At 39.2% G+C, this 14566-nt stretch overlaps 1 protein-coding gene across 7 annotated transcripts in view; it reads left to right on the top strand.

Annotated features, from left to right (window-relative positions):
* The window catches only part of SPIN1 (spindlin 1), a 63131-nt gene that overhangs the window by 39028 nt on the left and 9537 nt on the right, over positions 1-14566 (top strand). For all 7 annotated transcript variants that reach the window (XM_041486719.1, XM_041486721.1, XM_041486723.1 and 4 more), the window contains 2 exons: positions 583-811; positions 10991-11039. In XM_041486719.1, coding sequence (XP_041342653.1) covers positions 760-811; positions 10991-11039 — 101 coding nt within the window. In that variant the 5' untranslated portion in view covers positions 583-759. The remainder of the gene's footprint in view (positions 1-582; positions 812-10990; positions 11040-14566) is intronic.

The following is a 14566-nucleotide window of genomic DNA, read 5'->3' as shown; positions in this document are numbered from 1 at the left end:
GTTTGATGATCTTAGGTGGAAAGAATTGCCAGAATTAAAGAGATCTATGAATCATCAGATCTATGAACTATTGACCTACTCAACAAATTGCTGGTATTAGCAGTCATTGCAGAGAAAACAGTGTTTTTAAAAGCTTTTGTGTTGCATTTTTTTCTACAGTCTTTTTTAAACTTCTGTGAAGCAAAGTTATTCTGCTATGTGAGTGGGAGCATGTTATTTCTAACCAAATAGATTGGTTAGATTGTTTGATTGGTGCTTTAACCCAGTAAAGGTAGTACAGTTTCTCATAAGTTAGTAGTCATATTTCCCTGTGTTAAGCTCAATAGTTTAAAAGAAGCTTTCCTTTCTTTTTGTAATTGACATAGTGACCTGGAAATTTACTGTGATTAGGAGATAAAAGTAGCAGCCCTTGTATTTGTTTAGCTGTTTATGTCCTGTGTTCTGAATGTTTTCAGAATAACAGAATGTGAAGGAATATCATATTGCATATGAAAACAAGCATTAAAGTGAGACTTGGTTAACATGGAATATTTTTGTTTCAAAATCAAGCTGCTTATGAACTTCACCTGTTTTGTTTTTCAGAGTACTGTAATTGAAAGAGCATCTTCTACATTGGAAGAAGGACAAGTTGTTGATTGAATGGTGGATTAATAAATGGTTGTCTCATCCTAAGTCTAAAAAGAAGATATCCTGGAAGTTGGAAAGAACTGGATTTTCACCCTAGTCCAGCAGCTTTGCTGCTCACTTAAACACAGATGAATGAAGACCCCATTTGGAAAATCACCAGGTCAGCGGTCCAGAGCTGATGCAGGTGAGGTGTTCTTTCTGAGCGGTTTTCTTTGCTTGTAATGGATGAAAAGCATTCTTATTTTAATTAATTTTTAAATACATGAATGACTTTCTGCAGATGTTAATAATTTTAGATGTTATCATTCCTGTTTTAAAAGAAAATTTGCTTTTATTCTAAAATATCACGGCTTGAAAAGACAAACTAAAAACTTAAGTAGTAAATTTAAATGTAAATTTAGCAGTACAGATCTGACCTTTCTATTTTGTGTTGTGTCAAAAGTTATTTATCAGTGACCTGTGTGGAGAAAGCAACATATTTTTTATCACCAACCACTGTGAATTGTGGCTTGGATTAAACTCTTAAGAAATCAACTGACAAGTGTAATTGGGAAGGCTCATTTAACTTTTAAAATACTTAAGCAATAGACTATTTGGGTGCTTCCAAATACATGTTTGATTCATTGAAAACTGGAACTGATACTGGAGAATTTCTCAGTAACCCTTTGGAGACTTTCAAACTTGTATTTTACCTGAGACTGTGCTAAAATTTGCTGTCACTTATTTGAAACATGTACTGATTCCAAAAGTAATGCAGTTACCTTTCAAGTAAGAGCTACAGGTTTTAAAGGAGAGATCCAGTGCAAAGTCTTAAACACTTGGTTCAGTGACCAAACAGAGGCAGTGATGAGTGGAACTCCTCAGGTGTCAGTATTGGGAGCAGCATTGTTTAACATCCTATTCAGTGGTAGGGATGGTGGGATTGGGTGCACTGTCAGCAGGTTTGCTGATGACACCAAGCTGTGTGTTGCAATCAGCATGCTGGAGGGAAGGAATGCTATCTGGAAGAACCTGGACAGGTTTGAGAGGTGGGCCCTGCATGCCTTGTGACATTCAGCAAAGCCAAGTGCCAGGCGCTGCATCTGCATTGGGGCAATTCTAAGCACAAATGCATCTTGGAAAGAGAATGGACTGAGGGCAGCCTTGACAAGAAGGACTTGGGGGTGTTGGCAAATATGAAGCTTAACATGACCCGTCAGGGTCGCACAGTCACACTCACGGCCCCAGTGGCCTCTCACATCCTGGGCTGCATCAAGAGCAGCATGACCAGCAGGTTGAGGCAGGTGTTACTGCCTCTCTAGTCCACTCCAATGAAACACCATCTGGAGTACTGCATCCAGATCTGGGGCTGCTAATGTAAGAATGATGTGGATCAGTTGGAGTGAGTCCAGAGGAGGGCCATGAAGATAATATGAGGCCTGGAACACCTCTCCCACAAGGACAGGTTTCAGGAGCTGTGGTTGTTCAGCCTGGAGAGAGAAGGCTCCAAGGTAACCTAATTGTGGCCCCCCAGTACCTGAAGGGGACTTAAAAGAAAGCTGAAGAGGAGCTATTTACAAGCTCTTGTATGACAGGACAAGAGGAAATGGCTTCAAACTGAAAGAGAGTAGGTCCAGAGGATCGCCATGAGTGACTAAAGGGCTGGAGCTCCTCTCATGAGAAAAGGCTGAGAGTTGTGGTTATTCAGCCAGGAAAAGAGAAGGCTCCAGGGAGTGCAGTCTTTTTAAGTGGGACTTTGGAGGACACAGAGAAAGGCTATTTGCCAAAGCCTTCAGTGACAGGACATGGGGTAATTGTTTTAAACAGAGAGTACAGTTAGGTTTGAGTATACAGAAGAATTTTTTTTCACAAATGAGTATGTATGGTGAAACACAGGAACAGGTTACCCAAATGTGAGTGACTCCTCATTGGAAATGTTTAAGGTTACGTTCAAAGGATATTAAGCAACCTGATCTAGTGAAAAGTGCCTTCCCTCATCATAGGGTTGAACTTAAGAGAATCTATGAGATTACCTAGAACAGCTGTAAAAAAAGAAAAAAGTTTTACTTCAAGAAGTAACTTTTAAATCAGATTTGTTGAGCTTTACAGCATTATGGATACAAATATCTTATTAACTGCCTTCCATTTTTGATGGTGGTTGCCCCTTGCCAAGAAACTTTATAAACAGCACATAGGGTACCAGAATAGCTACATCTTAAGTAGAAATTAGGATTTTAAGTCTTGCCTACAAAATTGCTGTCATCTGGGATTGAATAATAAAGCGGTAATATAGTCTTTATCAGGAGGAAAAATCAATAAAAGAAAAAGATACAGTGAAAGAATGGAAATAGCCTATGTATTTTATATTTGATATGTTAATAATGTAAAATAATAAAATTGTTGGATTCTAGGAGAGTTCTGAATCATGTACAGGTAGCAAAAAACAGTCTGGAGGTAGAGATGAACCAGTGGTAGTGTCAGGTATTCATATAGGGAAAAATTTGATGCATTAACAAAACATTTTTTGACTTACTTTGATTTTTATCCTGTTGTAGAGACTTATTCATCAGTGACACTACAGGTTGGTGGCATCTTTGACAAAGCCAATTTTCAGCTGTCCCGTCTGTCTGCTTTTATATGTTGTAAAGTAGGTGTAAAGGAAGAGGTGTACGTAATTTATAATATCTAGACTTTTGAAATCTCTCTCTCTGGGAAACATACTTCATATGTAGTTCCTTTTTGAGAAGCAAAGGGTAGGATTGAAGGTGGAGAAAAGAAGGCAGGGTAGACGTTTAATTTTTACACAACAGTAGAGTACATGGCTACAGACTCCTGGATTTTATCAAAGCATAGAGTTGCTTTCCATGATATAGTTTCTGTCAATCAAACAGGTGCTCTTGGCAGTGTGCCTGCCTGTCTCTCTAATTACTGTATTGCTGTCCTAAATATAGGGGAAATACAGCCTTTTAAAAAAAATTAATGTACAGTATATTTGATTGTAAAGTAAGATGTGATTACTCTGTGTAAACACAATTGACCCTTCTAAATCTAATGATGTCCTGTATAATGCTGTATAAGTGAAAGGCATGGTCCTCTGGAGTCTTTCTTAGCAGTGTTGTCCCAGAGACACAGAATCCTACCAAACTGCATGATGGTTAAGAACAATTGTAAAGCATTTACTGGATGGTTTGAAAACATAAAAGTACTCCCTTAGTAAAGAAAACTTTTAACACATATATGAGCATATAACAATTGAGTCTTACATGAGCATTTGTAGTTTTTTCATTCATAAAGTGTAAATTGTTTCAGTATTGTCTTTATTAACTAAGAAAAGAGATCATGGATGTGAATTGCCTAGAATTGCAGTGGAATCTTTTGTGCAGAGTTAGAATTTGATTTATGCCTGTACTTCTGACCTTCTTCAATTAAAAAGACCTCCCTTCTTCAAACTCTTAAGTTGAGGTTGAGCAATACTAGGTGTGAATCAGCACACTGAAGTGTTTCTTAGGTGTCTGAAAGCAATTCTGAAATAGTCTCCAGATACAGAATGGAATTACTGCTGTTCACACAGATGATTCTGGAATATGACTTTAAAACATCTAGGTTTTGCTGACTGTTGTAAACTTAGGAGATATTCAGAGAAGTAAAATATGGTTGCTGTTTTCTGGAGAGCCTTTCTGATTTTCATGGATTGCATGGAGGGTACCAACTCATGTCACAATAGCAAAACATTGCCAGTAGCTTTCTCCCATCCTTCTTCCTATTCTCCAATAGCCCTAGCTGAAATGACATATATATTTCCCTTGAAGCCAACATCCTGAACAATTATATTTTTTAGTCTTGTCATACCCTATTTCTTTATCTTTTCTGGAGTAAAGTTCAGAAACATGATTTCTAGTTTTGCTATCGAATTTTAAGTGTTTAATGTAAGGGGTTGAATTAATGAGCCTCAGAAAACACAGGTATGACAAAACTCCATATGACAGTTGAATTCTTAATTCTGTTGCTCTTGTCTGGAAGCTGGAGTTCATGGTCACTTTCTATTGCAAAAAATATGTTTCTGTGCTCTTAGTAAAAAAAAAATATAATAGTTTTATATGAAAGGAACATTTTAAAGGTCATCTTGTCCAATGCCTGCAGTTAGTGGGGACATCTTCAAGTAGATCAGATTTTTTTTGTAATAGAATATCCCCAATCATTACTATGCCCCAAATTTGAAATCATGCTTCAGAGACAGAAAATTTATTCATAATCCTTTTAAAGTCACAATTCATTTTCTAGTACTTATTAAGTGCTTCACTATGCTCTGTGAACCAATGGATGAACACAAGGCTACTGAAGTTGTACTGAAAACTTGGACGCATCGAGGGATGGGGCAGCCACCACCTCTGGGCAACCTATGCTAGTATTTCATCACACTCAGTGTAAAAAAAACGTCTTACATCTAATCTTCTTCATTTTAAAATCATTACCCTGTTGAGGACTCTCCGTGTGTGGGGACACGAGGCTTGACTCCATTTCAGAAGGCTGATTTATTATGTTAAATATTATATTAAAATGCTACATTAAAACTACACTAAAAAACAGAGAGAACAGAGAGATCAGAAGGCTACAACAAGAATAGAACAGAATAGAATAACAAAAATCCTGTGACCGCTCACAGCCTTGGCACAGGTGGCTGTGATTGGTCATCAATGGAAAACAATCCACATGGACCAATCACAGATGCACCTGTTGCATTCCACAGCAGCAGATAGTAATTGTTTACATTTCTCTCCTGAGGCTCCTCAGCTTCTCAGGAGAGGAAAAATCCCAGCAAAGGATTTTTCATAATATCATGGCTACAATTACCCTGTGTTCTGTTGCAAGAGATCCTGCTAAAAAGTTTGTCTTATATTTCTTGTAGGCCCCCTTCATGTACTGGAAAGCTGCAACAAGGTCTCTTCAGAGCCTTCTCTTCTCGAGGCCAAACAATCCCACCTCTCACCTTTCTTCATACAGGAGGTGCTCCCGCCCTCCAGTCATCTTCGTGACCTTCCTGTGACCTGATTCCAGCAGGTCTGTTCAGTGCTAGGACCCCTGGATAACAGGGTTCCAGGTGGGCTCTCAGCAGAGCAGAGGGCCAGAATCCCCTCCATGGCCCTGCTGCCCACACTGCTTTGGATGCAGCCCAGGACACGTTTGGCTCTCTAGGCTGGAAGTGCCCATGGCTGGGGTCATGTCATCCAGCTGCTCCATTCTTGTGGACCAAGACAAATTCAGGAGGCAGATAGTTCTGATTTTGACCTTCTTATTAGAATACCTTAAACTTAAGGATTCTGTGCTATTATTCTCTCCCCATGTCCAGAGCTGCTGTAGAGGACAGAGAAACTCTTGTTGCAGTTTCTACAATTGTGTAGCTGTCATGGTTTAACATAGTTTAGGTTTTTGTTCAGAAAAAAATCCATGAGCTACGGAAGTGATTCCCTGTAAGGACCATGGCAGCTTCCTTTGGACCTGACAAAACCAATTAGTTGGCTAGTTTGAATATTGACAACCTCTTAAACCACTTAAAAGAGCTGAAAATGCCTCTGTGGAAAACACATTTTAAAATGAACAAATCCTGGGAAAAGCTCTCTTGCTTCTAGCCTTTCAGCAGGTAACTGGATGCTAGCCAGGTGAGGCCCCGCTCTGCCCGTGCAGCCGTGTGGCCTGGCGGGGTCAGGCAGGGCCCTGTTCTGCTGCAGCGCTGGCCAGGCTGGGCCGGGCTTCGCTCTGCCACACAGCCCGGCCAGCCCAGCCGGCTTGGCTGAGATTCTGCCGCCGCTGAGTTCCAAACACGGCCGGCAGGCCACGCCAGCTCCGTTCGGGTGGAGCCGAGCCAGGCTCCGTTCCGGCTGTGAGCCACCAAGCCATGGTGCTGGTGCTGCAGAAAAGTCTTGTGGCTAAGAACAGAGATGGCTCGGCAGTCCCGTGCAGAAAGCAGCCTCTGTGACTGGAATTAAATGCAGCAGGGGCCAGAAAATAGCCATGCAGCCAGAGCAACCACTGCCTTGCAAAGATCATATGGCTATCCACAGGCCCATGCAAGGTATTAACATTTTTAGTGTACAGATGAAACTTGCAGACATCAATCCTCTCTCAAGTGAGAGAAGAGGAAAGAGTGAAGACACATAGAGAAAACAGCATAGAGACACCAAGGTCAGTAAAGGAGTCAAATCCCAGATGCGAGGAGAATGAGATGCCTTAGTCTTGGGCTGAAATTCTCTTGTAAGGCTATGGTGGAGATATAATGGATACATCAGACTTTTTTTTTTTTCCTGTAACTCATGGAATGCGCCTGGGGGATGTAGCATTCTAGCCACAGTTAGCAGAGGCACCAGTGCTGAAGCAAGCAGATGAAGTAGTTTGAATCGAGAGAGATGAGAGAGATGAGGAACCTTGCCCCAAAGATGGAAGAAGAAAACCTCTGTTTCCAGAGATAAAAGAACTTTTGTTTCTCTACTAGAACAGCTCATCCTTAAAACTGTACCCCAATAAGCTGAAATGACTCACCCATGGTGATAGTTATGGAAAAGGATACCAAAACATGGGAGGGACTTCATGATTGCAGGTTTCCAGGCAGCTGCTACTTGTGAAAATTAAAGCCATATCTTGTGGAGAAGTCTCCATGGTGTGGCAAGAGAGACTCCTGTCCCTCAGAGAACTGAGGAAAGACTATTTTAGAGGTGGTAAATTGACTGAAAGTCCCGGGCTTTGTCTCTACGTTGTCAGTGGAAAAGAAAAGAGGATGTGGTGGGAGAAGTGCTCTGAATGTTTATTCTGATTTCTTACTATTTTTCTTTTAACTCTGTTACTAAAGTTTTCTTTAAAGTTTGAGCCTCCTTTGCTCTTCTCCTAATCCTTATCTCACAGCAGAAAATTAGTAAGTAATTCTCTAGTGGGTGCACTGACATTTGGCCAGCATTAGACCCACTACAGTAGCCTAGCAATTCAATAGAGTAACCTGATATATCCTTCAAAGGAGTTTACATCTCTGTGAGACCTATCTGAATTCAGACTGTGAAAATTAGGAGGGCAAATTGTGGCAAATCAGCATTTGGTTAGTACAAGATCTAGGATCTTCATGTACTTGCTATTGATATATTTATTAAACATCCAAATGCCATTACTTCATATATTAAACTGGGAGCTCTCTCAAGAGACTGACTTAAGATGATGAAAGTAGTACTTAGTTGTCCGTGATGTCTTTGGTATAGAGCTCATTACATCAGTGAGCAAGTTGAATCTTACCAAAATTGAAAATCCTGAAGTGTGAACTTAGCAAACAGCAAAATCCCATTCCTAGAGACTGGCATAACTTCTCTTCTGTACTTATTGCAAATGTTGTAGTAAATCTTCCTTCTGTGTCAATCTAGTGTTTCTGTTCTTGACTTTGAAAGATAAATCCTTCATACCTCCCTTCTTACAGGTTACAGAATCCTTGAGAGGTGGACAGAAAGCAAATTCTTGGTCTGCACCATTCTGTTGCTTTGCTGTGTTTTTACTTGAGCTACTTTAGCCCAAAATCTTACTTTTCTCTCATTAGCTGGAAATGTAAAATGTTAAGTACATATATTCATCTTCTGGTGATGAAGTTTCTCTGTTTTGTAAGAACAGTTCTTGGATTTTAAGAAATTACTGTTTTTAAAATAAAACATCACCGTATTTTTAATAAAAGGTGTTTTATTATAGATCAGTAGGGCACAGCCTCGTATACAGGGAGGTAACTGAAATTATGCTTAGAAAGTTTTTTTTACAGGTTGTAATAATGTCCTAAAGTCTTACGGGTTTCTTTGTGATGCTGTTTTTGTTTTTCCAGCTGAATTCTTACAAATACTCAATTATTTGGTTTTGTAACAGTCAAAAATTGCAAGTAGGATCTTTACTGCAGTAATGGACACACAAGTCCTAATTTTTAAAAATTAGGAACATTTCAGATGTCATTACTATTGGAAATGCAAATTCCTGACAATCTGATGCAAGCTTGAATATACTAAACGTAAGGTTATTTTAATTATTAATTAATTATATTAATTCTGCCATTTCTGTGACTTTGTGTATGCCCTCTTAAATGTAATATACAGAAATTAAAACATCAAAATACTTATGGAGACTGAAGATTATTGGTACTGTTACTGCTTGACTCCTGTGTGATTTTCTTTGGTATGTATATAATTCTAGATATGCTTGGAACATGCACATAATGTAAATTTAAAAGCATTGTTTTGTTTAGGCTTATAGAGAAATTAAAGCACTTCTCTGCAAGTGTTAATTCAAGCATTCCTAATTAAAATTCTAGGCATGTTTGTGCATAAACATGAGGCATTAGAGATGTATATGGCCCAGTCCAGCGCTGTGACCAGATTGTTTTAGATATGACAATCAAGAAGCAAAAAATCCAAAACAGTCCAAAACAAGCTACTGTGAAGAAATATTATCTCCATACTATTCAAAAGCAGTATAGTGAGGAAGACAGGGAGAATCAGGATCAAGGCCTGGTATCTTCTGGCCATGTAGTCACCATCAGCCATCAGTTTATCAGGGACTATTTCAGTTAACCCCAGTAATTGATCCCTGTGTAGGTGGCTTTTGCCTGTGATCTGAGGCTGCAGTTTTCATTCTAATAACTAATTTTGATTTTTCTACGTCTGCACATGATCTTTTATGTGCAGAGTACTTTTGAAAGTGTTTTTCTGTAATTTTGTTCTTGCATATTTCCTCTGCTGAATTCTTCATGGCTGCTCATAAGCAGCTTTCTAACAGCCAGCAGAAGCCTGATTTCCCCTTTCCTCATTTCATCTTACTAAAAGCTTTCCATTTTTCATATTCATCCCAAATTTTCACTAGGTTGAGTGCCATGCTCTTCTCTCAGTAAAAATTTGTTTACTTTTAGTTTTTTATGTGCTCTGTTAGGCACAGGTAGTGCAGGTCTGACTAACTCAGGATGATGTGTATTGGCATCTCCTTTTATTAACTCAAGGATGAAAGCTTAAAACAGCCTGTTGATTCACTATTGTTGCTGATTGACCATTGCAACTACTGTCTCTGTTGTGTTTAGTTCAACTTCCATTTTAGTAGTTGCTGTCACTCCTTATGTTCGTCACTGAGCTTCTGTGTTGGGTTTGGGTGGCAAGGTGCCAGGAGGGTGCAAGGGTGACTTCTGTGAGAAGTAGCTAGAAGATTCTCTTGTGTCCAAGAAAGCCGGCTGGCTCCAAGATGGACCTGCCACTGGCCAAAGCTGAGCCTGTCACTGTTGGTGGTAGTGCCACTGGGATATTGTATTTTAGAATGGGGAAAAGATTCTGCCCCACAGCAATTGCAGGAGAGGAGTGAAACTGTGTGAGCGTAGCAGCCGTGCAGACACTCAAGGTGTCACTGCAGAAGGAGCGGGAGGAGGTGCTTCAGGCACTGGAGCAGAGGGTCCAGTGCAGACTGTGGTTAAGATCATGCTGAAGCATTTGTGCCCTGCAGTGCATTGAGGACCCTGCACTGGGGCAGGTGGATGTGACTGAAGGAGTCTGTGAGCCTGCCGGAAGACTGCACAGGAGCAGGTTTCCTGGCAGGACTTGTGGCCCCATGAGAGAAGAGCCCACGCTGGAGCAGGTCTTGTGACCTTGTGGGGGGCTCACTGCAGAGCAGCCTGTTCCAGAAGGATGGCACACTGTGGAAGAGATCCATACTGGAGCTGTTTGTTAGGTACTGTAGCCCCTGAGATGGATTGGAGAAGTTTGGAGGACTGTCTCCTGTGGCTGGGACCCCACACTGCAGTGGGGAAAAAGATGAGTCCTTCCCCTGAGGAGGGAGAACTAACCCTAACCCTGAGGAGAAAGAAAGAAGCAGCAGAGACAACATGTGATTAACTGACTGCACCTTCATTCCCTGTCCACCTGGGAGAGAGGAGATAGAAAAAGATTGGGAATGAAGTTAGGCCCAGGAAGAAGGGAGAGCTGCAAGGAAGGTATTTTTAAGATTCAGCTTTATTTCTCATTATGTTACTCTGACTTGCTTGGTAATAAATTAATATTCCCCGAGTCAAGCCTGGTTAGCCTGTGATGGTAGTTGGTGAGTGATGCCTCTCTGACCCTCTCTTGACCCAGCAACGTTTGGTTATGTTTTTCTCTCCCTTGTCCCACTGAGAGAAGAGATAGAGCAGCTTTGGTGGGTACCTGACATCCAGCCAACCACAGCTTCATGTGCAGGTAGCCAATGTCTACCTCTCTAGAGCCTTTTTCCATTTTAGCAGGTCACTGATCAGTCATAACATGAAGTGTTTGGGTTCTTTACATTTTGACATTCAATATGATGGCTTTTATGAAAGTTTTTAAATTATTTTTCAGTAATTCCAACATCTTTTACATTGTAGGTCATGCAGGAGTGTCTGCCAGTATGATGAAGAAAAGAACATCCCACAAGTAAGTTGTTAATGTATTTACTAAATAATGGCTCTCGGTAACTGGAAGTACTGTTCTAGAAATATACCTGTATTGTTCCACTCTGTTCTTGAAAATTGAGGAATAATACTCAGTCTGTATATGTGTGTAGAGTCAGACTTCTGATCCTTTCAGGAGGGCAGTAGGAAAGAAAGCCCCACAGATAAAGTTTTAAACGTTGTTGTGGCTGTTAACATTTTTAAATACAATTTTGAAATTCTTTCGGGAATCTGTAGAGAAGGATTTTCAAGCCTTAGCTTACTCACGTCTACTGTAGGATGTCTGTTCTCTGGCACAGAGTTCATACAGTCACCAGGTCAAAAAAACCTGCAAATCATCCTTACTAAGAACCCAATTGGGAAGGAATCTCAGATATATCTAATCATGTGTGCACTTCAACTGTAGTGTTAGATTTTTCATTTTTTAAAAATAAAGGATGTACTGAAATACAAGAAGAAAGAAAGAAAGCTGCTATTAGTATGTGAAGGAAGGATACCTGCTTTTGCTACGCTTTCAGGGCATGTATTTTTCCATCTTCAACAGTTTAAATAGTGGCAGCTGAACACTGGTGAGTAGCTGTATGAAAGTATAGGTAACCTTCTGGATATAATGGGTCTTAGTGTCATGCAGCAAGATGCCATATCTCACTGTATCTGGTGAGAGAAATCTAAGCTGGGTAAGTGGGAAACTTAAAATGTTACTAGCTGTTTGAAAGTATAAAGTCATGTAGCGTGTGTCAACCACAAGCAATTTGTTTGGCAGGTGTATTTTCCACAATTAATCTAGTTAATCCCTATTAACAGTGTTAACTGTTTCCCAGAGACAACACTTGATGTTAAACTACTCTGATGCCTTCCACCAGCTCATCATTATCCATTCTTGTCTATCTTCATAGAAGGCAAAGAGAAACATTTTTTTGTCTAGGGGCAGGTAGAGTTGGTTAAACTTTAATTTCTCTTGTTCTCTTTCAACCGCTCAGAGAAAGGAGTGTATGATGGGAAGACTATCAGAGGTGGGTTGCCTTTTGTACTTGAGGGTGGCTAGATTTGTCTTTATTGTTGTGTTAATATACACTTACTTAAATAACTAAACAGGCTGTAAATTTGTTAGCATAAAAGCTTTTGTGGGACATAAGAAGTTTTTGATCCTAAGTGACATAATTTTGAGGTATTTAACTTAAGCATCCAGCTTAGTTTATGTTAATTTAGCCTAGTTCAATTTTTTGCTATTTAGTTAAGGTTTTTTTTGTACCAAGCCAAGGTGGCTTTTTGTGTGCTGCTTGCTGACTTGTCTGAGAATGAGGTGGAGTAGTGGTAAACTATAAACATTGTTTATAGTTTACCATAAATGAGTAGGATATGAATATGATGTAATACTGTATGCTGATACTACTCTGAGCCAACAGGATAGACTGTGAGTTAGTAATGTATACTTTTGTCACTGATTTAGCTATTTATTTAGTTATGTCCTCATTTAAGGAGAAAGAAAAAGAAGCCTACTGGTACTTAAAGGCCATTGAGATTTTCAAGGTTTGTTTCAGAAGGTTTGTGGCAGAGGAAGCAGCAAGGCATGACTCAGTAAGTGAGGTTGTGATAGAATGAGCAGTGTGGATGAGCCTTCTGAACTCTTTAAATGGTAGTTAACTATTTGTCGGACAATACCCTTTTCTTTAAAAGAAAGAAGGGCCCACAACTGTTGAGCCTTTTGGAGATGATTCCAGCGGTTATAGGACAGTTTTTCCAAGCGCTCTGTCAGTGAGTAGTGGTGATCTCTGCCAACAAGAAGCTGACTTCACTGGCATCAGATCAATCAATAAACTAACAGATGTCATTTTTTTCACGCTTAGTGTATAAGAATAGTGCAAGATCTAGCACAGGTATGAAACAATCCTTTCTTCATAGGCTCTCCAGATTTCTTGTAGTCAGCAATTCAGAGACTTGGAAGTGTAGGTTATAATTGCAATTTAACTACAAGTGAACTTAAACATTTTGAAATTTTGATACCACTTTAGGTAACATGCTCTTGGCTTCTGCAGCACCTAGAGCTGAAATTCGTAACTTAATGATTTTTTTTGCTTTTGAAGGATTATATAATGTACTTTAAAACTTCTGTCTTAATTAACATGCCTCATAGTCTGAATATTGTGAAAAGTAGTTAACAATTCTCAGATCACCATTATGTTATTAGTCATAGATACTAATAAGCTCACAGTTCTATTAAGTTTTGTATCCTGTTTTCAATAACCTTTCTGTTTTGTACTATGAGAGATTTGAAAGCATACTGACTACTGCTACTGTACTGCTTCTATAATGTTTTATCATTTTTATTCCAGTTTTTCACAGCTGTGTGTGTTTTGTATATCTGAGAGATGTGGTTTTCTTTCATCCTTCTGGTTTTTTTTTTCCTTGTGGTGTTTTTCTGAGATGACACGATCAGGATAAAAAACAATCAACAACAAAACTTAAATGGGTAACTTTGTAGGTTACTGGGCATTACCATTCCTATTTTTATAAATGCTAGTTTGTGTTTTAAGCACAACCCTCTGGTAATTCCTGATTTTTCTGCTACCAGTCCTCTGCAGTTCTGAAATATGTTGGTTTCCCAGGTAGCAGTAGCCAAATTAAACTTTGTGTAAGGACCATATAAACACAGCTTTAACATCTGGGCAGATTTCCTTCTGGCTGTGTAGTCTTTAGAATGTTTCCAAAGTATCTGGTTCTGATAATGAAACTTTTTTGCATTAGGTTTTACTTAACAACTTACAGCCTGCAAGATAAAGAAGAGGACCAGAAACTTGTGGAATCAAAAGGCCGTTTACAATGAGGATGTATCTGATGTGTCAAGAACTACTTCCAGGACTTGCTATTTTCTTTTAATCCTGGCTTCATTTCTTACATGTCTAATTGTTTTCAAATATTCAAGAGCAAATGTGTATGGACATTTTAGAGGCTGTTACAATGAAAGAGAAGGAAAAATTGTATTGGACCTTCTGGATAGAACATCATAGAAGGTTCTCTGTGTAACTTGTTTTTTTAGAAAAATGACACGCTGTTGAGGAAAGGAGAATTGATTACTTAGTTGTCTTACATGGAGGTACATTCATAACTTATTAATAGTTACAAACTTTTGCTTTCTTCCATGTTCAGATGCAAGAACTTGGTAATATACTAGTTTGAATATCTAATTTCTTATAGTATGAACCGCTTGAAATGAGAAGTGAGCAGCTGTTCAGTAATGTGACCTTCAAGCAAAACTTTGAACTTCAAGTACACCTAGTGGGTACTTGATTTGTAATTAAATTCCTAATGCTTCTTGCTCTATGAGGCATTTTAAACCTGTTTGAATTCAGTTATGTTGTTTTCTTCCATCTTTGTTTAGAGTGAGTGTAAAGCTTTTTACCTTATTGTTCCAAATTAAATATTAAAGTGGATTATGCTTTGTAGGCAGAAAGTAAAGCAGACTGTGAGGTTGGATATCAACAGAACTATAATCTTTTTCAAAGATGAAAT

This window comes from Pyrgilauda ruficollis, unplaced genomic scaffold (genome assembly GCF_017590135.1).
Source record: "Pyrgilauda ruficollis isolate IOZ18807 unplaced genomic scaffold, ASM1759013v1 scaffold78, whole genome shotgun sequence".
NCBI classification, from domain to species: domain Eukaryota; kingdom Metazoa; phylum Chordata; class Aves; order Passeriformes; family Passeridae; genus Pyrgilauda; species Pyrgilauda ruficollis.
This window is presented reverse-complemented; position numbering and strand designations above follow the sequence as displayed.